This window comes from Coregonus lavaretus (assembly GCF_964263955.1).
Source record: "Coregonus lavaretus genome assembly, chromosome: 20".
NCBI lineage: Eukaryota > Metazoa > Chordata > Actinopteri > Salmoniformes > Salmonidae > Coregonus > Coregonus lavaretus.
Window position 1 is genome coordinate 33,436,984 of NC_140007.1, and position 24,575 is coordinate 33,461,558.

General features: G+C 47.3%; 1 protein-coding gene across 1 annotated transcript in view; it reads left to right on the forward strand.

The window, feature by feature from the left end:
- The window catches only part of LOC311148133 (plexin-A2-like), a 212,543-nt gene that overhangs the window by 107,279 nt on the left and 80,689 nt on the right, over window positions 1-24,575 (forward strand). The window contains exons 8-13 of the mRNA XM_084185028.1: window positions 1,657-1,810; window positions 7,553-7,649; window positions 10,935-11,049; window positions 11,961-12,161; window positions 19,678-19,774; window positions 20,389-20,588. Of these exons, the coding sequence (XP_084041154.1) occupies window positions 1,657-1,810; window positions 7,553-7,649; window positions 10,935-11,049; window positions 11,961-12,161; window positions 19,678-19,774; window positions 20,389-20,588 (864 nt within the window). The remainder of the gene's footprint in view (window positions 1-1,656; window positions 1,811-7,552; window positions 7,650-10,934; window positions 11,050-11,960; window positions 12,162-19,677; window positions 19,775-20,388; window positions 20,589-24,575) is intronic.

The window sequence follows — 24,575 nt, forward strand, 5'->3', positions numbered from 1 at the left end:
CCTCTAGCCCTGTGGTGTTAAGCGCCAGGCAGATAAAACAAAGGAAAACTTCAAACGGTAACGGCCCAAAATAACAGCTAATAGAACATGCCTCTGAAATGTCACGCTGATAATTACCCAGGCTCCCTCACTTCACTGGCTGGAGAGCGGATCACACACCCCGGTGTGCAGAATACATTTATTTATAGGCTGAGCTGCTGAGCGCTAGCTCTAGCCTCTGTGGCACCCTGCTCTCTAGAGAGAATGACTTCAAACGCCTTTCTCTGTGTGCGTGTGTGCACGTGTGTGTGTGTGTACGCACATGTGTGTGTAAAGTGTGTCTGTGTGTGTGCGTGGGTTTACATGTGTTTCATGTATCTTGTGTGTTCCTATGAACTGAAGAGGAAGACAAAACTGCCATTTCCCCAATTTCCCTGTAAAACAATGACTGTTACATCTGGTTATTAGATTGTGTTTCCACCCACTCTTTAGTATGGTAGTGAAATACTGTAGCAACCAATTATCACAATGTAACAACACATTTTGCATTGCTCTTGTATGGTGGCCGTAAGGGACAAACTAGCTATTCAAATGTAGTGAAAGGCAGCGCAATGTTAGCACACTGTGTCACCTGTAGACTGCTGCAGTTTCTTGTGTGCCCTGTAATGTGAGGTTTTAATGTGTGGTTGTTCCTATGTGAGGTGTAATGTGTGGTTGTTCCTATGTGAGGTGTAATGTGTGGTTGTTCCTATGTGAGGTGTAATGGGTGGTTTTCCTATGTGAGGTGTAATGGGTGGTTGTTCCTATGTGAGGTGTAATGTGTGGTTGTTCTATGTGAGGTGTAATGGGTGGTTGTTCCTATGTGAGGTGTAATGGGTGGTTGTTCCTATGTGAGGTGTAATGGGTGGTTGTTCCTATGTGAGGTGTAATGTGTGGTTGTTCCTATGTGAGGTGTAATGTCTGGTTGTTCCTATGTGAGGTGTAATGGGTGGTTGTTCCTATGTGAGGTGTAATGTGTGGTTGGTCCTATGTGAGGTGTAATGTGTGGTTGTTCCTATGTGAGGTGTAATGTGTGGTTGTTCCTATGTGAGGTGTAATGTGTGGTTGTTCCTATGTGAGGTGTAATGTGTGGTTGTTCCTATGTGAGGTGTAATGGGTGGTTTTCCTATGGGAGGTGTAATGGGTGGTTGTTCCTATGTGAGGTGTAATGGGTGGTTGTTCCTATGTGAGGTGTAATGGGTGGTTGTTCCTATGTGAGGTGTAATGGGTGGTTGTTCCTATGTGAGGTGTAATGGGTGGTTGTTCCTATGTGAGGTGTAATGGGTGGTTTTCCTATGTGAGGTGTAATGGGTGGTTGTTCCTATGTGAGGTGTAATGGGTGGTTTTCCTATGTGAGGTGTAATGGGTGGTTGTTCCTATGTGAGGTGTAATGGGTGGTTTTCCTATGTGAGGTGTAATGGGTGGTTTTCCTATGTGAGGTGTAATGGGTGGTTTTTCTATGTGAGGTGTAATGGTTGGTTGTTCCTATGTGAGGTGTAATGGGTGGTTGTTCCTATGTGAGGTGTAATGGGTGGTTTTCCTATGTGAGGTGTAATGGGTGGTTTTTCTATGTGAGGTGTAATGGTTGGTTGTTCCTATGTGAGGTGTAATGGGTGGTTTCTACTTCTCCCTATACAGTTGCTGGTGAAGGTGTCTGATGTCCCGGACCTGTCAGCTGGGATCACCTGTTCCTTTGGCAACCTGACAGAGGTGGAGGGACAGGTCAGCGGTAACCAGATCTTCTGTCTGTCCCCCACCGCCAAGGATGTTCCTCTCATCCCTACTGACCAAGGTAGATACACACATGCACCTGATGTATCTGGTGAACGAGGCAATCGCAATCACCAACGGCAAACAATTATGTTCCACGATTCCATACTAGCTAGATTCACTTACATTAACTGACATTAAACTCAAGGTGATAGTTTTGAGCCATACAGTTGTACACACTACAGCAGCAGGCTGTGGCATGACAACCATTATTTCAGTTCTGTCTTTCACTCCCTCTCTCTGCTATTTATAAGCTCCTGTAGCGTTGTGTGTTAATGAGATGTTCGATGTTCCCTCTGTCCGTCTCCACTCTCTAACCTGGGGCGGCAGGTAGCTTAGTGGGTAAGAGCGTTGTGCCAGTAACCGAAAGGTCGCTGGTTCTAATCCCCGAGCCGACTAGGTGAAAAATCTGTCGATGTGCCCTTGAGCAAGGCACTTAACCCTAATTGCTCCTGTAAGTCGCTCTGGATAAGAGCGTCTGCTAAATAAAAAAAGTATTTATTATAATTATAACACACACATTGGTCTCCATTCACTAATCCCACATCTGGTCCCATCATCGATCCAAACCCTCACATGGGTGGTGGTCCAGGCAGGCAGCCTAATGAGCTCCCCATGCCCGCAAACCAGTCCCCCTGGCTGGGGAGTGTGCTCCACACCAGCCCTGGGCTCATTAAGGAACCTGGTGGATGGATGACCAGGGACCAGGGCCTGTGGCCAGATAGTGCTGCCCATATTACTGCCCTAACACAGGACTGAGGCCAGTTAGCAGTGTAGAGGTACAGGGTAGGATAGACTGATAATGGGGAGGTAGACAAGGAGTAGCTCTTGGATGATGAGCTAGTAAAGGTTGTGTTGAACGAGATGGTGTACATCTTCCTAAGTCTGAGGGTGGTTTTAACCTTCCCGACTTGGAATTGTATCAACTCACCACCCAGGACTTTTACTTGCGACATATAGTTAAATGCACTAAAGAGGAACAGTGGGTACATATTGAAGATGTGCATGTTCATCCCCAGAATCTTTTTTACACGTGTCTATTGTCTAAGGATAAAGCTAAGAACATTAACAACTTTAAGAACACTATAACAATATAGAAGAAATGAAACGTATTCTACAAGAACCAATATCAATCCTTAAAAACACAACCTTATGGAACAATCCTTGGATAGCTTTTCAGAATTCACAGATAAATTGGTCTACATGGAAAACTAAAGGCATAGAAACCGTTAATGACTTGGTAACAGGAAATACATTTATTTCCATGACAGTATTAAAAAGCAATTTTGGATGGACCAATGTAGACATTTTCATTACTTAAAAGTTTTATATCAAGACATTTCAGAGTAATCTTGAGGTAACCCTATTTGAGTCCGAAAAATATAGTCATATGATAGGTAAGATATGCAAAACATTGCAGAGAGCCTATCTAACTGACAATCTCTTAGAAAAAAAATATAAACTACTGAAACCAAGATGGAGGGAATGTTGGAACATAACTAACAAAATGTAACTAACAAATTTACGAAAATCCAGTATAAACGATTGTATAGAATTTATTACACAAATTCACAAAATCTACAGCACAACGGCGGAGTCATGTCTTAGTGTAAAACTAACAATGACTCAATAATCCATGCCTTCTGGGAATGCTATAAAGTCCAAAAGTGATGGGCGGAGTTAGAAAGTTGGCTGTCAGAAGTATTTTTTATCTGTGTGCCTGCATACTTCAAGACATGGCATATGGGGATGGCTTGGACGATACTTTTCTCACCAATCATCAAGTATACTTAAAAAACTGTCAATCAAACCTCCATCGTTAACACAATGGAAGGGTGAAATGTTTTATTATCTAAATGTTGAAAGTGTGTGGGCGACGGAGAGAAACAAAAGGGTGCAGTTTGAGGCCATATTGCGGAGAGTGATACGAATATGAATGTCTCTCCCCCAGGTAAATGTCAGCTTATTCCCTCTCATTCTCCCTCTCAATCCCCCCTTACACACACACACACACACACACCCTGCCCCTCATCAGCCGGGGCTATCCGGCCGCCTGCCTACCTACCAACCAGGGGAGAGGTTATTGACCAGATGAACATTGATCATGTGCAGAAGTAATGAGAGTGAAGGAAGGGGAGAGAGGGATTGAAGAGAGGGAGGGAGACAGTGGAGGAGCTGGGGAAGGAGGGAGTGAAAGAGGAAGATGGAGGGAGGGGAGGTAGAAAGGAGGACATTGTATCTGCCTGAGAGGGAAACAAAATGGCAGACACAGGAACAACATATACTGTATGTTTTATTGTCACATACACCAGATAGGTGCAGTGAAATGTGTTGTTTTACGGGGTCAGCCATAATAGTACGGCGCCCCGGAGCAAATTAGGGTTAAGAGCCTTGCTCAAGGGCGCATCGACAGATTTTTCACCTTGTTAGCTCAGGTATTCGAATCACAGACCTTTCGGTTACTGGCCCAACGCTCTAACCGCTAGGCTACCTGCCGCCAAGAAGAAGAAGAAGAAGAAGAAGAAGTTGTGAAGGAAAGCTCAAATGCAAAGCTGATGTAGTGCAGTGTTCAGTCTGGTGTGTGGAAAATCTCCCCAACGGGTGTAGTTAGAGAGAGCACTGTACTAAGGGTCATTGCAACCTTCCACACTACAAACCGTCTGAGCCCAAACCCAAGCCTGCTTTACACATCACATCATTCTGTGATCTCACAGGGAGAGAGAGAGAGGTTGGCTACTACAGGAGAACAGGCATAGATGTACCAGCCAGGCTCTCACCATCCCCCAAAAACCAATCCAATAACACAGCAGCATTGTTCATAACACAGAGATTTCCCAAACTATGAGTTTGTTGTTCTGATTAAGGACCACACACTGCCAAATCACAGCAGTCCCAGATGGTCATTTTCTTAAATAATGGAAATGGAGAGACTAAGAGGGAAAGGGAAAGGGGGATATCTAGTCAGTTGTACAACTGAATCCATTCAACCAAAATGTGTCTTCCGCATTTAACCCAACCCCTCTGAATCAGAAAGGTGCGGGGGGCTGCCTTAATCAACATCCACTGTGCCCAGTTGTTGTTGGGGGTTAACTGCCTTGCTCAAGGGCAGAACGGCAGAATTCTCCATCTTGCCGTGTCAAGGATTCTAACCTTTCGGTTACTGGACCAATATGCCTAATTGCTAGGCTACCTGCCGAACATATTCAAATAAAAAGGAGAAAACATGAATTATACTGTGTGTGTAGGTGTTGTGTGACTCAGAGTGTGGGATGAGATGAGTGTTTGTGTGGGATGAGTGGCCGGCCGGATGGGTCAGCTTGGATCTCACCAGGTACCTGGTAGCCACTAAGACCCAGATGTCCCAGAGCAGAGACTGGCACCCGGTATCCCACTGCCCGCTACCTGCCCTCTGGGCCCCTTCCAGACCTCCGGTGGACTGAGAGGGTGAACAGGGAACAGACAGAAGGACAGACTGAAGGAAGGATAGGTAGAAAGGAAGGCTAGAAAGTTTGGGGGGGGGGGAATAGGCTACTGGAGGGGAAGATAGAAACCCAAGGGATAGAGAGACTGCTAGAGAAAGAGGGGGATAGAGAGACTGCTAGAGAAAGAGGGGGATAGAGAGACTGCTGGAGAAAGAGGGGGAAAGAGAGGCTGCTAGAGAAAGAGGGGGAAGAGAGACTGCTAGAGAAAGAGGGGGAAAGAGAGACTGCTAGAGAAAGAGGGGGAAAGAGAGACTGCTAGAGAAAGAGGGGGATAGAGAGACTGCTAGAGAAAGAGGGGGAAAGAGAGACTGCTAGAGAAAGTCGGGATAGAGAGACTGCTGGAGAAAGAGTCGGGATAGAGAGACTGCTAGAGAAAGAGGGGGAAAGAGAGACTGCTAGAGAAAGAGGGGGAAAGAGAGACTGCTAGAGAAAGTCGGGATAGAGAGACTGCTAGAGAAAGAGGGGGAAAGAGAGACTGCTAGAGAAAGAGGGGGAAAGAGAGACTGCTAGAGAAAGAGTCGGGATAGAGAGACTGCTGGAGAAAGAGTCGGGATAGAGAGACTGCTAGAGAAAGAGTTGGGATAGAGAGACTGCTGGAGAAAGAGGGGGGATAGAGAGACTGCTAGAGAAAGAGGGGGAAAGAGAGACTGCTAGAGAAAGAGGGGGAAAGAGACACTGCTAGAGAAAGAGTCGGGCTAGAGAGACTGCTAGAGAAAGAGTCGGGCTAGAGAGACTGCTAGAGAAAGAGGGGGATAGAGAGACTGCTAGAGAAAGTCGGGATAGAGAGACTGCTAGAGAAAGAGGGGGAAAGAGAGACTGCTAGAGAAAGAGGGGGAAAGAGAGACTGCTAGAGAAAGTCGGGATAGAGAGACTGCTAGAGAAAGAGTCGGGCTAGAGAGACTGCTAGAGAAAGAGGGGGATAGAGAGACTGCTAGAGAAAGTCGGGATAGAGAGACTGCTAGAGAAAGAGGGGGAAAGAGAGACTGCTAGAGAAAGTCGGGATAGAGAGACTGCTGGAGAAAGAGGGGGGATAGAGAGACTGCTAGAGAAAGAGGGGGAAAGAGAGACTGCTAGAGAAAGAGGGGGAAAGAGACACTGCTAGAGAAAGAGTCGGGCTAGAGAGACTGCTAGAGAAAGAGTCGGGCTAGAGAGACTGCTAGAGAAAGAGGGGGATAGAGAGACTGCTAGAGAAAGTCGGGATAGAGAGACTGCTAGAGAAAGAGGGGGAAAGAGAGACTGCTAGAGAAAGAGGGGGAAAGAGAGACTGCTAGAGAAAGTCGGGCTAGAGAGACTGCTAGAGAAAGAGTCGGGCTAGAGAGACTGCTAGAGAAAGAGGGGGATAGAGAGACTGCTAGAGAAAGTCGGGATAGAGAGACTGCTAGAGAAAGAGGGGGAAAGAGAGACTGCTAGAGAAAGTCGGGATAGAGAGACTGCTGGAGAAAGAGTCGGGATAGAGAGACTGCTAGAGAAAGAGGGGGAAAGAGAGACTGCTAGAGAAAGAGTCGGGATAGAGAGACTGCTAGAGAAAGAGGGGGGATAGAGAGACTGCTAGAGAAAGAGGGGGGCCTGAGAGACTGCTAGAGAAAGAGGGGGGATAGAGAGACTGCTAGAGAAAGAGGGGGATAGAGAGACTGCTAGAGAAAGAGGGGGAAAGAGAGACTGCTAGAGAAAGAGGGGGGAAGAGAGACTGCTAGAGAAAGAGGGGGAAAGAGAGACTGCTAGAGAAAGAGGGGGATAGAGAGACTGCTAGAGAAAGAGGGGGAAAGAGAGACTGCTAGAGAAAGTCGGGATAGAGAGACTGCTGGAGAAAGAGTCGGGATAGAGAGACTGCTAGAGAAAGAGGGGGAAAGAGAGACTGCTAGAGAAAGAGTCGGGATAGAGAGACTGCTAGAGAAAGAGGGGGGATAGAGAGACTGCTAGAGAAAGAGGTGGGCTAGAGAGACTGATAGAGAAAGAGGGGGGCCTGAGAGACTTCTAGAGAAAGAGGGGGGATGTGTTCTTGAGAAACTGAAAAGATATAGAGACTGCTAGAGAATGAGGGGGGGTGTGTTCTTGAAAAACTGAAAAGATAGAGGGACTTCAATAGAAAGAGGGGTGCCGTGTTTGTGTGTCTCTCTCCATTTGTATTCTAAGCAGGTTGTATTGAATCCAGGAAGGGTTGGTACAAGCTGCTACACGTTATAGTGTAATTTGTGTAAGTGCTTCATTCATCATTCTCTCAATTTCTCCCTCCTCTCTTTCTTTCTCTCGCTCTCGCTCTCGCTCTCTCGCTCGCTCTCTAGACTGGTCAGGTGTAGAGTTGAGGCTCAACTCTAAGGAGACTGGTCAGATGGTCATCAGCACAGAGGTCAAGTTCTACAACTGCAGTGTTCACCAACTGTGAGTATCTTCTATCCAGCATCAGTTTTCCCTGTTAGATCATTATGAATACGATTATATTGAGGAGGGGGACCTGATTCTAGATCAGCATTTGTGAAGGGCCCTGGAGTCCTGCAGTCTAGGGCCACACTACAGAATCAATGCTGTGTAAATATGTTACAGTGTCCCTACACCCTAACCTTGCCTGCCTTTAGGCTCAGCCTCCTAGCCTAAAATAGCCCTGTGATGTCTAATGCAATCTGATCTAAGCTGCTTCCTCCCATCAGCTCTACAACGGTTACCTTTAACCATTGCCTTAATGAAGCCTGCATCTCTGCCACACAGAAGCCCTGCTTATTGTATGTTCAGAGTCTGACACTGGCTTGGATGGTTGTCATGGCCCTCTGTTTTGATTGAGTGAGAGGCTGGGCTTCTGCCTTGCGTTCAGCCCCTCCCCTCCCCTCCCATGTAGTGTCAGTGTCTGACTATGTCAGTCTGATGAGCCTGTCTGAGTGGAACACAAAGTCACAGTGTACTCTATTAAGAGCTCCCACATCTACTCAGATAATCAGGGAGCAAACACAGACACACACACACACAGAGCCGCGCACACACACACACCCACACCGCTATACCGGCGGGTGAATCAGCCTCATTCTTCTGAATTAGTGTGAGCTTACCAGGGATCCTCCCATGCTTTTGCACTGGTGAATATTTCACCATAAACAAGAATGCATAATTTATCCAGACTCGTTGCTCAGAAGGAAAATAAAAGCCCAATGAGACTATACATCCCTACAACAATTAATATACTGTACAGTAAGACTATAAGGAGGGACCAATTACTGTACCAGTCATGGGGTTAGTCTGAATCGGCACCCTATTTCTTCTATAATGCACTACATTTGACCAGGGCCCGCATACAGCTCTGGTCAAAAGTAGTGCACTATATAGGGAATAGGATGCCATTTCAGATGCAGTCATAGAGACATTACATTACATTTACGTCATTTAGCAGACGCTCTTATCCAGAGCGACTTACAAATTGGTGCATTCACCCTATAGCCAGTGGGATAACCACTTTACAATAAAAAATCTTTTTTTTTTTTTCTTTTTTTTTGGGGGGGGGGGTAGAAGGATTACTTTATCCTATCCCAGGTATTCCTTAAAGAGGTGGGGTTTCAAATGTCTCCGGAAGGTGGTGAGTGACTCCGCTGTCCTGGCGTCGTGAGGGAGCTTGTTCCACCATTGGGGTGCCAGAGCAGCGAACAGTTTTGACTGGGCTGAGCGGGAACTATGCTTCCGCAGAGGAAGGGGAGCCAGCAGGCCAGAGGTGGATGAACGCAATGCCCTCGTTTGGGTGTAGGGACTGATCAGAGCCTGAAGGTACGGAGGTGCCGTTCCCCTCACTGCTCCATAGGCAAGCACCATGGTCTTGTAACGGATGCGAGCTTCAACTGGAAGCCAGTGGAGTGTGCGGAGGAGGGGGGTGACGTGAGAGAACTTGGGAAGGTTGAACACCAGACGGGCTGCGGCATTCTGGATGAGTTGTAGGGGTTTAATGGCACAGGCAGGGAGCCCAGCCAACAGCGAGTTGCAGTAATCCAGACGGGAGATGACAAGTGCCTGGATTAGGACCTGTGCCGCTTCCTGTGTAAGGCAGGGTCGTACTCTCCGAATGTTGTAGAGCATGAACCTGCAGGATCGGGTCACCGCCTTGATGTTAGCGGAGAACGACAGGGTGTTGTCCAGGGTCACGCCAAGGCTCTTCGCACTCTGGGAGGAGGACACAACGGAGTTGTCAACCGTGATGGCGAGATCATGGAACGGGCAGTCCTTCCCCGGGAGGAAGAGCAGCTCCGTCTTGCCAGGGTTCAGCTTGAGGTGGTGATCCGTCATCCATACTGATATGTCTGCCAGACATGCAGAGATGCGATTCACCACCTGGTTATCAGAAGGGGGAAAGAACCTGTCCAGTCAGAGAAGACAGTCAGAAAAATGTTACAACCATTTTAATCAACATCACAGTGACACAACCCTTGAGCCTTGATGCTCAAATCAGTTTTGTTTTTCAAATCAGTTTTGTTTTTTAAATCCATTTTGGACTACTGACTGTCCAAACAGCAAGTTACAAGTGACCAAATCAGATTTGTGTGTGTTCAGACATCAGTCATTTGCTGACAAGGCTACGTTAGTTGTCATAGTGACAACAGGTGTGTGTGCAGTATTGTAGGCTGATTGATGGTGGTGCTTGTGCGTCCTATCACTCAGAAGTTATGTAGCAAGCTAAGGTGACAACAATGCAATGAGTTTCAGGGGGACAGAGTTTCAGGGGGACAGAGTATCAGGGGGACAGAGTATCAGGGGGACAGAGTATCAGGGGGACAGAGTATCAGGGGGACAGAGTTTCAGGGGGACAGAGTATCAGGGGGACAGAGTATCAGGGGGACAGCTGACTGCTAGACTACGCTACACTGTCCCCTTCCTCCCTTCCTGAGAGATCTGAGTCATGACGTTGGCACAGAGACACACGCATAATGTTAGCACGCGTACACACACACACACACACACACCCTGTCGTCATCCTATGCCCAAGGCTGCGTCTGCTGTTTCCCTGCCATCCCTCAACATCCTCTACCCCTCCTCCCTCAGCTCATCCTAGACAGGATGAACACAGAGCCATGGTTTGGGGTGGTTATAGATGCAGTATGCCTACATAGAGGATGCCAGCCATATCTCTACCCACCCCACATGCCCACCATGCCCAGGGCATCTATGGCAGCACGCGGGCACCATGCCAGCTGGTAATTACAACCGCATTACAACAACACTGGCCTAATGGTAATGACAGGATCAAGCTGTGCCAACATCTTATTCGTCCCCATTACTCACTTTACCTCCCTGACTTTGCTTCAGTCGCTGTGGTTCCGTCCCAAGTGGCATCCTATTCCCTATTTAGAGCACCAGGGACCAGGTCAAACGTAGTGCACTAAAATAGTGCACTAAATAGGAAAAAATAGTGCCCTCTGTGTCCCGGGGCCGGCTGTTGCTGCTTTGCCTCTATTCACGCATAAACATTATGAAACCACTAGAAACTACTTGGAGAGCTAGGTTGGCACACTTACAGTAGGAGCTAGGAGGTACCGTGCCAACCACAAGGGCATCAACAGCAGGTGCCCACTTGGGATCTGCTGCACTTGTTTCCTCCGTGGCGATCGCATGCCCGTTTTGTGCCACCTCCACCCACTTGACTGGCGCAGCTTCCTGAGTGTCTGTCCTGTCCATCTGTCTGTCCTCTGTCTTCAGGTGTCTGTCCTGCGTGAACAGTGCCTTCCGCTGCTACTGGTGCAAGTACCGTAACCTGTGTACCCACGACCCCTCCAGCTGCTCCTTCCAGGAGGGACGTGTCAACGCCTCCGACGTACGTACCATACAGTACACACACACCACAGGAGGTTGGTGGCACCTTAATTGGGGAGGATGGGCACGTGGTAATGGTTGGAGCGGAATAAGTGGAAAGGTATCAACAACATCAAATGCATGGTTTCCATGGTTTCCATGTGTTTGATGCCATTCCATTCGCTCCGTTCCAGCCATTATTATCCCCTCAGCAGCCTCCACTGATACACACACAAACACACTCTTCCTCTCCTCTCGCTCTCTGTGACAGTGGTTAAGGAGTGTGTTTACCGCCTATCAATCTGTCGGGGTGTAAAGTAACACATTGATCCGTCTGCCTGAGAGTGAGGACAGACTACTGCTGCAGAGGAAGGAGGACAGTGGCCTTTCTCTTCACACTTCCCTTTTCACACACTCCAAAGAGACCTACTGCGGCAGCACTGACTGATACATACACACACACACACACACACAAACACACACAAACTCTCTCTCTCAAACACACACACACACAGCTGTAGCTATTATTGGCCTCCCCCAGTTTTATGATCCTGCAGATTTTTCCTCCCGCTGTCAGTTGTCATCAGTGACAAAGCACATGCAACCATTTTAGAACATTGACCCTCCTCTGTGATCCTATTATGTGAGAAAGGCTTTGGAGTGGAAGAAGTGAAGCAGCCAACACTCTCCAGCACCAGCCTCAATGGCCGGTTTGACCCTGCTGGCTCCCTCTCCCTCCATCACTCTCTCCCGCGTCAAGGGCTTTTGTTCTTTCATCCAAGGAAATATACAACGTTAGCCAGCTAGCTTCTGTGTGTGCGCGCATCTGTCTGTGTGTCTGCTGCATGTGTTTGTTGTTTGTGTGTATCCACTATGTGTTTGTTGTGTCTGTTAGTTTATTTGACCTTTAACCTTCCCCACCCCCCTCTCTAGGACTGTCCTCAGCTGGTGCGGTCGGAGGAGATTCTGATCCCGGCTGGGGAGGTGAAGCCCATCACCCTGAAGGCCCGGAACCTTCCCCAGCCCCAGTCTGGCCAGCGGGGTTACGAGTGTGTCCTCCACATCCAGGGGGTCAGCCACCGTGTGACCGCCCTGCGCTTCAACAGCTCCTCTGTACAGTGTCAGAACAGCTCGGTGGGTACACACTGCAGGTTTAGGGTTAGTAACACACAGTAACACCCTGCAGGGTTAGGGTTAGTAACACACAGTAACACACTGCAGGTTTAGGGTTAGTAACACACAGTAACACCCTGCAGGGTTAGGGTTAGTAACACACAGTAACACCCTGCAGGGTTAGGGTTAGTAACACACAGTAACACCCTGCAGGGTTAGGGTTAGTAACACACAGTAACACACTGCAGGGTTAGGGTTAGTAACACACAGTAACACACTGCAGGGTTAGGATTAGTAACACACAGTAACACACTGCAGGTTTAGGGTTAGTAACACACAGTAACACCCTGCAGGGTTAGGGTTAGTAACACACAGTAACACCCTGCAGGGTTAGGGTTAGTAACACACAGTAACACACTGCAGGTTTAGGGTTAGTAACACACAGTAACACACTGCAGGGTTAGGGTTAGTAACACACAGTAACACCCTGCAGGGTTAGGGTTAGTAACACACAGTAACACACTGCAGGGCCTGGAGACATGCTATATACAGTGGGGGAAAAAAGTATTTAGTCAGCCACCAATTGTGCAAGTTCTCCCACTTAAAAAGATGAGAGAGGCCTGTAATTTTCATCATAGGTACACGTCAACTATGACAGACAAATTGAGAATTCTTTTTCCAGAAAATCACATTGTAGGATTTTTAATGAATTTATTTGCAAATTATGGTGGAAAATAAGTATTTGGTCAATAACAAAAGTTTCTCAATACTTTGTTATATACCCTTTGTTGGCAATGACACAGGTCAAACGTTTTCTGTAAGTCTTCACAAGGTTTTCACACACTGTTGCTGGTATGTTGGCCCATTCCTCCATGCAGATCTCCTCTAGAGCAGTGATGTTTTGGGGCTGTCGCTGGGCAACACGGACTTTCAACTCCCTCCAAAGATTTTCTATGGGGTTGAGATCTGGAGACTGGCTAGGCCACTCCAGGACCTTGAAATGCTTCTTACGAAGCCACTCCTTCGTTGCCCGGGCGGTGTGTTTGGGATCATTGTCATGCTGAAAGACCCAGCCACGTTTCATCTTCAATGTCCTTGCTGATGGAAGGAGGTTTTCACTCAAAATCTCATGATACATGGCCCCATTCATTCTTTCCTTTACACGGATCAGTCATCCTGGTCCCTTTGCAGAAAAACAGCCCCAAAGCATGATGTTTCCAGCCCCATGCTTCACAGTAGGTATGGTGTTCTTTGGATGCAACTCAGCATTCTTTGTCCTCCAAACACAAAGAGTTGAGTTTTTACCAAAAAGTTCTATTTTGGTTTCATCTGACCATATGACATTCTCCCAATCCTCTTCTGGATCATCCAAATGCACTCTAGCAAACTTCAGACGGGCCTGGACATGTACTGGCTTAAGCAGGGGGACACGTCTAGCACTGCAGGATTTGAGTCCCTGGCGGCGTAGTGTGTTACTGATGGTAGGCTTTGTTACTTTGGTCCCAGCTCTCTGCAGGTCATTCACTAGGTCCCCCCGTGTGGTTCTGGGATTTTTGCTCACCGTTCTTGTGATCAATTTGACCCCACAGGGTGAGATCTTGCGTGGAGCCCCAGATCGAGGGAGATTATCAGTGGTCTTGTATGTCTTCCATTTTCTAATAATTGCTCCAACAGTTGATTTCTTCAAACAAGGACATGGAGACGTGCTATGTACATGATAGACTCTCACAGTAACACACTGCAGGGCCTGGAGACATGCTATATACAGTGAGGGAAAAACGTATTTGATCCCCTGCTAATTTTGTAAGTTTGCCCACTGACAAAGACATGATCAGTCTATAATTTTAATGGTAGGTTTATTTGAACAGTGAGAGATAGAATAACAACAACAAAAAATCCAGAAAAACGCATGTCAAAAATGTTATAAATTGATTTACATTTTAATGAGGGAAATAAGTATTTGACCCCTCTGCAAAACATGACTTAGTACTTGGTGGCAAAACCCTTGTTGGCAATCACAGAGGTCAGACGTTTCTTGTAGTTGGCCACCAGGTTTGCACACATTTCAGGAGGGATTTTGTTCCACTCCTCTTTGCAGATCTTCTCCAAGTCATTAAGGTTTCGAGGCTGACGTTTGGCAACTCGAACCTTCAGCTCCCTCCACAGATTTTCTATGGGATTAAGGTCTGGAGACTGACTAGGCCACTCCAGGACCTTAATGTGCTTCTTCTTGAGCCACTCCTTTGTTGCCTTGGCCGTGTGTTTTGGGTCATTGTCATGCTGGAATACCCATCCACGACCCATTTTCAATGCCCTGGCTGAGGGAAGGAGGTTCTCACCCAAGATTTGACAGTACATGGCCCTGTCCATCATCCCTTTGATGCGGTGAAGTTGTCCTGTCCCCTTAGCAGAAAACACCCCCAAAGCATAATGTTTCCACCTCCATGTTTGACGGTGGGGATGGTGTTCTTGGGGTCATAGGCATTATTCCTCCTCCTCCAAACACGGCAAGTTGAGTTGATGCCAAAGGGCTCGATTTTGGTCTCATCTGACCACAACACTTTCACCCAGTTTTCCTCTGAATCATTCAGATGTTCATTGGCAAACTTCAGACGGCCCTGTATATGTGATTTCTTGAGCAGGGGGACCTTGCGGGCGCTGCAGGATTTCAGTCCTTCATGGCGTAGTGTGTTACCAATTGTTTTCTTGGTGACTATGGTCCCAGCTGCCTTGAGATCATTGACAAGATCCTCCTGTGTAGTTCTGGGCTGATTCCTCACCGTTCTCATGATCATTGCAACTCCATGAGGTGAGATCTTGCATGGAGCCCCAGGCTGAGGGAGATTGACAGTTCTTTTGTGTTTCTTCCATTTGCAAATAATCGCACCAACTGTTGTCACCTTCTCACCAAGCTGCTTGCCGATGGTCTTGTAGCCCATTCCAGCCTTGTGTAGGTCTACAATCTTGTCCCTGACATCCTTGGAGAACTCTTTGGTCTTGGCCATGGTGGAGAGTTTGGAATCTGATTGATTGATTGCTTCTGTGGACAGGTGTCTTTTATACAGGTAACAAGCTGAGATTAGGAGCACTCCCTTTAAGAGTGTGCTCCTAATCTCAGCTCGTTACCTGTATAAAAGACACATGGGAGCCAGAAATCTTTCTGATTGAGAGGGGGTCAAATACTTATCTCCCTCAATTTATAACATTTTTGACATGCGTTTTTCTGGATTTTGTCATTTCTTTGTCAGTGGGCAAACGTACACAATCAGCATGGGATCAAATACTTTTTTCCCTCACTGTACATGATGGACACTCACAGTAACACACTGCAGGACATGGAGACTCACAGTAACACACTGCAGGACATGGAGACATGCTATATACATGATGGACACTCACAGTAACACACACTAGCTAGCAAAGGCTCACATTTACACACACGTACTGCAGAAGTGCATACAAACTCTTACAGCACACGAACACAGCATACTGTGTGTTTACAAAATGTATACAAAATCTCTCTCTTATTCACACAGCCAGATGTATCCACGTGAAGTTATGTCCACTATATCACCACAACACCCTGGTTAACTCCTAAATAACCCTCACACATTCACTCTATTTATCAGTCACTATCTATTCCCAGTTTGCACTCTCAATGTCAATGATTGTCAGACTCTCAGTGAGAGTGTTATCAGTGTCTGTGGTGTGAGGCCTTTGGCCATGTCACCTGTACCCAGCAGCAGCAGCCTGTCAGTGGAGAGGCTGGGTGAGAGATGGGCCCTGGCCTGGGTAGTTAAACAGAACAGCACAGTAGAGGAGAGGACTGTTACTGCAGTGAAGCTCTGCTCTGCTTTGCCCTCCAGCCAGGCTCACACTGATTCCAGTCAGTGGAATCACACACACACACACACACACACGCATACATACACACACATACTGTACATACACACACACACACACACACACACACACAGCCAGGAGGGAGATAAGGGCAAGAGAGGCAGCTGAGGACAGCACCTAGGTGGACAGAGAGAAGGAAGGGGGAATCTAGGAAGACAGAGAGAAGGAAGGGGGAATCTAGGAAGACAGAGAGAAGGAAGGGGGAATCTAGGACAGAGAGAAGGAATGGGGGATCTAGGAGGACAGAGAGAAGGAAGGGGGATTCTAGGAGGACAGAGAGAAGGAAGGGTTACTCTAGGAGGACAGAGAGAAGGAAGGGGGAATCTAGGAGGACAGAGAGAAGGAAGGGTTACTCTAAGAGGACAGAGAGAAGGAAGGGGGAATCTAGGAGGACAGAGAGAAGGAAGGGGGAATCTAGGAAGACATAGAGAAGGAAGGGGGAATCTAGGAGGACAGAGAGAAGGAAGGGTTACTCTAGGAGGACAGACAGAGAGAAGGAAGGGGGAATCTAGGAAGACAGAGAGAAGGAAGGGGGAATCTAGGAGGACAGAGATAAGGAAGGGGGAATCTAGGAAGACAGAGAGAAGGAAGGGGTACTCTAGGAGGACAGAGAGAAGGAAGGGGGAATCTAGGAGGACAGAGAGAAGGAAGGGTTACTCTAGGAGGACAGAGAGAAGGAAGGGGGAATCTAGGAAGACAGAGAGAAGGAAGGGTTACTCTAGGAGGACAGAGAGAAGGAAGGGGTACTCTAGGAGGACAGAGAGAAGGAAGGGGGAATCTAGGAGGACAGAGAGAAGGAAGGGGGAATCTAGGAAGACAGAGAGAAGGAAGGTGGAATCTAGGAGGACAGAGAGAAGGAAGGGGGAATCTAGGAGGACAGAGAGAAGGAAGGGGGAATCTAGGAGGACAGAGAGAAGGAAGGGGGAATCTAGGAAGACAGAGAGAAGGAATGGGGAATCTAGGAAGACAGAGAGAAGGAAGGAACAACTCTAGGAGGACAGAGAGAAGGAAGGGGGAATCTAGGAGGACAGAGAGAATGAAGGGTTACTCTAGGAGGACAGAGAGATGGAAGGGGGAATCTAGGAAGACAGAGAGAAGGAAGGGGGAATCTAGGAAGACAGAGAGAAGGAAGGGGGAATCTAGTAGGACAGAGAGAAGGAAGGGGGAATCTAGGAGGACAGAGAGAAGGAAGGGTTACTCTAGGAGGACAGAGAGAATGAAGGGGGAATCTAGGAGGACAGAGAGAAGGAAGGGGGAATCTAGGAGGACAGAGAGAAGGAAGGGGGAATCTAGGAAGACAGAGAGAAGGAAGGAAAAACTCTAGGAGGACAGAGAGAAGGAAGGGGGAATCTAGGAGGACAGAGAGAATGAAGGGTTACTCTAGGAGGACAGAGAGAAGGAAGGGGGAATCTAGGAAGACAGAGAGAAGGAAGGGGGAATCTAGGAAGACAGAGAGAAGGAAGGGGTACTCTAGGAGGACAGAGAGAAGGAAGGGGGATCTATGAGGACAGAGATAAGGAAGGGTACTCTAGGAGGACAGAGAGAAGGAAGGGGTAATCTAGGAAGACAAAGAGAAGGAAGGGGTACTCTAGGAGGACAGAGAGAAGGGAGGGGGAATCTAGGAGGACAGAGAGAAGGAAGGGTTACTCTAGGAGGACAGAGAGAAGGAAGGGGGAATCTAGGAAGACAGAGAGAAGGAAGGGGGAATCTAGGAGGACAGAGAGAAGGAAGGGGGAATCTAGGAGGACAGGGAGAAGGAAGGGGGAATCTAGGAGGACAGAGAGAAGGAAGGGTTACTCTAGGAGGACAGAGAGAAGGAAGGGTTACTCTAGGAGGACAGAGAGAAGGAAGGGGGAATCTAGGAGGACAGAGAGAAGGAAGGGGGAATCTAGGAGGACAGAGAGAAGGAAGGGGGAATCTAGGACGACAGAGAGAAGGAAGGGGGAATCTAGGAGGACAGAGAGAAGGAAGGGGGGATCTAGGAGGACAGAGAGAAGGAAGGGGGAATCTAGGAGGACAGAGAGAAGGAAGGGTTACTCTATGAGGACAGAGAGAAGGAAGGGGGAATCTAGGAGGACAGAGAGAAGGAAGGGTTACTCTAGGAGGACAGAGAGAAGGAATGGTTACTCTAGGAGGACAGAGAGAATGAAGGGGGAATCTAGGAAGACAGAGAAGGAAGGAAAAATTCTAGGAGGACAGAGAGAAGGAAGGGGGAATCTAGGAAGACAGAGAGAAGGAAGGGGGAATCTAGGAGGACAGAGAGAATGAAGGGTTACTCTAGGAGGACAGAGAGAAGGAAGGGGGAATCTAAGAAGACAGAGAGAAGGAAGGGTACTCTAGGAGGACAGAGAGAAGGAAGGGGTACTCTAGGAGGACAGAGAGAAGGAAGGGGGGATCTATGAGGACATAGATAAGGAAGGGTTACTCTAGGAAGACAGAGAGAAGGAAGGGTAATATCTAGGAAGACAGAGATAAGGAAGGGGAACTGTAGGAGGACAGAGAGAAGGAAGGGGTACTCTAGGAAGACAGAGAGTAGGAAGGGGGAATCTAGGAGGACAGAGAGATGGAAGGGGGAATCTAGGACAGAGAGAAGGAAGGGGGAATCTAGGAGGACATAGAGAAGGAAGGGTTACTATAGGAGGACAGAGAGATGGAAGGGGGAATCTAGGAGGACAGAGAGATGGAAGGGGGAATCTAGGAGGACAGAGAGATGGAAGGGGGAATCTAGGAGGACAGAGAGATGGAAGGGGGAATATAGGAGGACAGAGAGATGGAAGGGGGAATCTAGGAGGACTCCACTTAAAGACATGCTCCGGTGCTTTGGCGACTAAAGAAGTATTTTGTAAACCTCCCGCTTTGGGCTGGATTTGTCAATGTGTAGTTACATCATCTATGAGCAGAATTACTGTCTTACCTCAATTAATCACGAAATCCCTAGATTGAAAGCGACTGTTTTCTTGAAGCTGTGCCACGCCATTTTACCCTACATTTCCCCCCACGTGGGCCAGCCCCCTAGCAATTTGAGTTTTAGCCAATGAGCTTCAGCCCCTCGCATTTAAGTGACAGTTAACAAGAGTCCTGTCCAACGTTCTCCAATCAGGTTGCAGGGCGGGCCCAACGGTTCAGTGGACAGCAGAGAAAGAGAGAGCAATAACGTGGTGCACATATCTGCACATATGTGACATAGTACGCAATTTTCAGAGACCACTTCTGGCTCGTGAGTGCTACTATCAGAATTACTGGCTAAAGAGTATAGAAAAGTACCAGAGAATCTCTTTAACACTCCTCTCTCTCTTGTCCTGTCTAAAATGACGTGGTGATGCAAGGTTGTAGCAACGTTAGGGGAACATTCAACATGCAGCACCAGGCTCAGGGTTTTGTGGTGGGGATTTAAGTTTCTCATGCTGAAATTCTCTATTTTGCTTCTTTTTTTTCTTCCTCTCTTGCTCTTTTTCCTTCTCTCCCACTCTCTCCTTCCCCTCCCCCCTCTCTCTATCTCCCCCTCTCTCCTTCCCCTCCCCCCTCTCTCTATCTCCCCCTCTCTCCTTCCCCTCCCCCCTCTCTCCTTCCCCCCCCCCCCTCTCTCCCTCTCTCTCTCTCTCTCTCTCTCTCTCTATCTCCCTCTCTCTCTCAGTATCTCTATGAAGGGATGAAGATCAGTGAGTTGCCAGTGGATTTTTCAGTGGTCTGGAACGGTAACTTCATTATAGACAACCCAGATAATATCCAAGGTAAGACACACACACTCACATGCTTATTTTACTATCCTTGTGGGGACCAAACAATTAATTCCCATTCAGAATCCTATTTTCCCTAACCCCTAAACCTAACCCTTATTTGAACCATAATTCTAACCTTAACCCTGATTGTAACCCTAACCCCTAAGCCTAAAATAGCATTATTTTGTCATTTTAGCAGACGCTCTTACCCAGAGCGACTTAGTTAGTGAGTGCATACATTTTCATACTGGCCCCCCGTGGGAAACGAACCCACAACCTTGCCGTTGCAAGCGCCATGCTCTACCAACTGAGCACACACACATACACCAACACATAAAACAGATGTTTCTTGTCAAATAACGTATTGTCTCAGCTGGATACACGGCATAATACCTGCTTTTACTCAAACAGCAGGTATGAAGAGCACAGTTGTATCTTTCTTTAAAAGTCTCATGTTTTAACCAACTAAATCCTCCAGGAATACAGTCCAGTACTACACTACACTACAGTTTGTTTGTCAGATAATGTTAGGTTGTCAAATGTGTTAAATTGTCAATATAATGTTACATTCAAATCAAATGCTGTTTCTGTTACCACCACAACCTGAGTCCTCCTGTATCCCACAGTGCACCTGTATAAGTGTGCGGCCCAGAGGGACAGCTGTGGCATGTGTCTGAAAGCCCAGAGGAAATTCCAGTGTGGCTGGTGTAGTGGAGAGGGCCGATGTACCCTGCGCCACCACTGCCCGCCCCTCAACCCCAATACCACCCGCTGGCTAGACCTGTCCAGCAAGAACGTCAAGTGTACCAACCCACGCATCACAGAGGTCAGTGATACCTCACACACACTCAAACCTTTCCCCCACCACCATAGGGTTAACAGGCATATATCGCCTTTCATCATATGGTCGTCTGTAGTCGACGGAATGAAACGTGGGACTTCCGCAACTGCCTGTCCTCCATTGCAGATGCAGTCTCCTCCTCATCCAGTCTGGTGTCACATTTTAGCCTTAAGCTTCAACTTAACTTTTTCCCTTGACATGGTGAAATATTATGTACTGCCTGCCTGACAGTACAGGCCATGTGTTTACTGTTCAATGTCCAATTGATCTGTACGTAGTTCTCCTTCAGCTGAGATCAACAACTACAGACTGCAGGATCAGACAAGTATAGCCTTTGACAATGACAGGTCTTACAGTATTTACATTGAGAGTCCTACATGGTATTGGTGCTGCTGCATGTTTCCCTTGGGCTGGACTAGAATGGACTGGACTAGAATAGACTGGACTAAAATTGACTGGACTGGACTAGGCTGGACTTGACTGGAATGGACTGGACTGGAATTGACTGGACTGGACTGGACTTGGCTGGACTGGAATTGACTGGACTGTACTAGGCTGGACTGGACTGGACTTGAATGAACTGGGCTGGAATGGACTGGGCTGGAATGGACTGGACTAGGCTGGAATGGACTGGGCTGGAATGGACTGGACTGGAATTGACTGGACTGGAATGGACTGGGCTGGAATTGACTGGGCTGGAATTGACTGGAAAAGGGCTGGAATAGACTGGGCCGGAATGGACTAGACTGTGCTGGAATGGACTGTGTGTGCATGATAATGAGGAGAGGGGCCCATCTGGCATCACTCATGGAGCTCTTCCTCACTGCTTTGTTTCTATGCCTCACTGTTGCTCTTTCTCTCTCTCTGTCTCATCTCTGCCCTCCCCTCTCTCTACTTCTCTTTCTTCCTCGTTATGTCTTGTTCTCTCTCTCTCATCTCTGCCCCCCCCCCCCCCCCCCCCCACTCTCTCTCTTCTTCTCTCACTATTACACACAATCAATATGCAGGGAGAGAGCATCTGGTGTTTATTTTCACTGAAGAGCAAAAAGCAAGTTTGTGTGTGTGTCTCTGGAGAGAGGCCACAGCTCAGCTCACCTTCAGCAGCACTGCAAGGGCGAGGGACCTCACACACACACACCCTAGGGGCCTGCCTCAGTGTCTCTCACTGTAGTGGGCCAGCTTGCTTCCTGTCTGTCTGTGCCACATGAGCCACTTTATAAAGATGTGTGTATGCTTGTGTTAACCAGAATGCCCAGTTTAAAAGGGAGTCCCATTTAATTCAATGTTCACAACAAGACACTGAAATACAGTACAATGTTTTAACAAAAAATAATAGGAAACAAGCCTCTTGTAGTAAAGCAACTATCCCTGCTTGAGTTCCCCAGACAGACGTAGTCTCATTGATGCAAGGCTATCGAAGTGGCAGACTATTCAGACAGTAAAGTGCATTAGAGTAAGAGGAGAAGGGGCTCTCTCACCCAGTCGCCCTGGCTCCCACATTACAACAATGCCCATCCCTGCGACTGTTCCCCATAACCAGGAAGTGCCAGTTTGTTTTCTCCCTAGTAGCAGCCCTTTGTGTACTGAAACATAATTTCCATGCAGCTAGTGTGGTGGTTATGGTTGGCCCAGTGTCACAGGGGAGTCAGGTCCAGAGGCTGAGGGCTGCCTGAACATTGTATTTAATTAGGTTTGGTAACGCACCAGTGCTCTGTGTTTAACACCGGGACCCCAGCATCTACCTACACATTGATTCATTAGGCTATCCTCTCCCTCGCTGTGTATTCAGAACTAACCTCAGCCAATATAAAGTGAAGCTAAAGGCTTCCCTAATTGATTTGCTATACTGTACTCTGATTAAGCAGGCTACGCCAGGGTGGGTGTGATTAGGGCTGGGAATTGCCAGGGGCCTCACAATACGATATTATCACGATACCTCGGTGCCGATATGATATGTATTGCGATTCAATACTGCGATTTTATTGCGATTTAATGTTCCAAACCTATTGCTCACTATATGTCTGCTGCAGAGAGACCAGTTTTGATCCGTCATGGATATAAAAGTGCTGAAAACAGGTTGGCTCAGTATTTAAAAAGAAGATGGAGAACAAGCTATAGAATGAAAATTACCTGAGTTTTGGTGCAGGTACAGCAGACTAGCGTTAGCTAATGCTACCTACCTTAAAAAATCACTTATTTTTTTAAAATAGATACTTGGAGTATAAATAGATATTGTCAAATACATTTTGCGATATGTAACTATAAATCCCCCCATCACTAGGTGTGATGAGGATCTAGTTCTCTAGTTCTGGCTTCTTCTTTTCTTTTTTCTTTCAATCTCTTTTTCTCTCCTTCTCTCTATCCTTCTTTCCTCTCCTTCTCTCCTCTCATTCTCTATCTTCTCTCTCTCCTTCTCTCTCATTCTCTCATTCTCTCCTTCTCTCTCTCTCATTCTCTCCTTCTCTCTCTCCTTCTCTCCTTCTCTCTCTCCTTCTCTCCTCTCATTCTCTCCTTCACTCCTCTCATTCTCTCTCTTCTCTCCTCTCCTTCTCTCCTTCTCTCTCTCCTTCTCTCTCTCATTCTCTCCTTCTCTCTCTCATTCTCTCCTTCTCTCTCTCCTTCTCTCCTTCTCTCTCTCATTCTCTCCTTCTCTCCTTCTCTCCTTCTCTCTCTCATTCTCTCTCTCCTCTCTCTCATTATCTCCTTCTCTCTCTCCTTCTCTCTCTCTCTCATTGGAGTGCATGCTGGGAGTGAGTCATGAAGCAGGAGTGATTGTGAGAGCGACTGGAATTATTTTCACTCTATTGGTTTTTGGTGTGTATATATATACAGTGAGGTAAAAAAGTATTTGATCCCCTGCTGATTTTGTACGTTTGCCCACTGACAAAGACATGATCAGTCTATAATTTTAATGGTAGGTTTATTTGAATAGTGAGAGACAGAATAACAACAAAAAAATCTAGAAAAACACATGTCAAAAATGTTATAAATTGATTTGCATTTCAATGAGGGAAATAAGTATTTGACCCCCTCTCCATCAGAAAGATTTCTGGCTCCCAGGTGTATTTTATGCAGGTAACGAGCTGAGATTAGGAGCACACTCTTAAAAGCAGTGCTCCTAATCTCCGCTTGTTACCTGTATAAAAGACACCTGTCCACAGAAGCAATCAATCAATCAAATTCCAAACTCTCCACCATGGCCAAGACCAAAGAGCTCTCCAAGGATGTCAGGGACAAGATTGTAGACCTACACAAGGCTGGAATGGGCTACAAGACCATCGCCAAGCAGCTTGGTAAGAACGTGACAACAGTTGGTGCGATTATTCGCAAATGGAAGAAACACAAAATAACTGTCAATCTCCCTCTGCCTTGGGCACCATGCAAGATCTCACCTCGTGGAGTTGCAATGCTCATGAGAATGGTAAGGAATCAGCCCAGAACTACACGGGAGGATCTTGTCAATGATCTCAAGTCAGCTGGGACCATAGTCACCAAGAAAACAATTGGTAACACACTACGCCGTGAAGGACTGAAATCCTGCAGCGCCCGCAAGGTCCCCCTGCTCAAGAAAGCACATATACAGGGCCGTCTGAAGTTTGCCAATGAACATCTGAATGATTCAGAGGAGAACTGGGTGAAAGTGTTGTTGTCAGATGAGACCAAAATCGAGCTCTTTGCCATCAACTCAACTCGCCGTGTTTGGAGGAGGTGGAATGCTGCCTATGACCCCAAGAATACTATCCCCACCGTCAAACATGGAGGTGGAAACATTATGATTTGGGGCTGTTTTTCTGCTAAGGGGACAGGACAACTTCACCGCATCAAAGGGACGATGGACAGGGCAATATACCGTCAAATCTTGGGTGAGAAACTCCTTCCCTCAGTGAGGGCATTGAAAATGGGTTGTGATGGGTATTCCAGCATGACAATGACCCAAAACACATGGCCAAGGCAACAAAGGAGTGGCTCAAG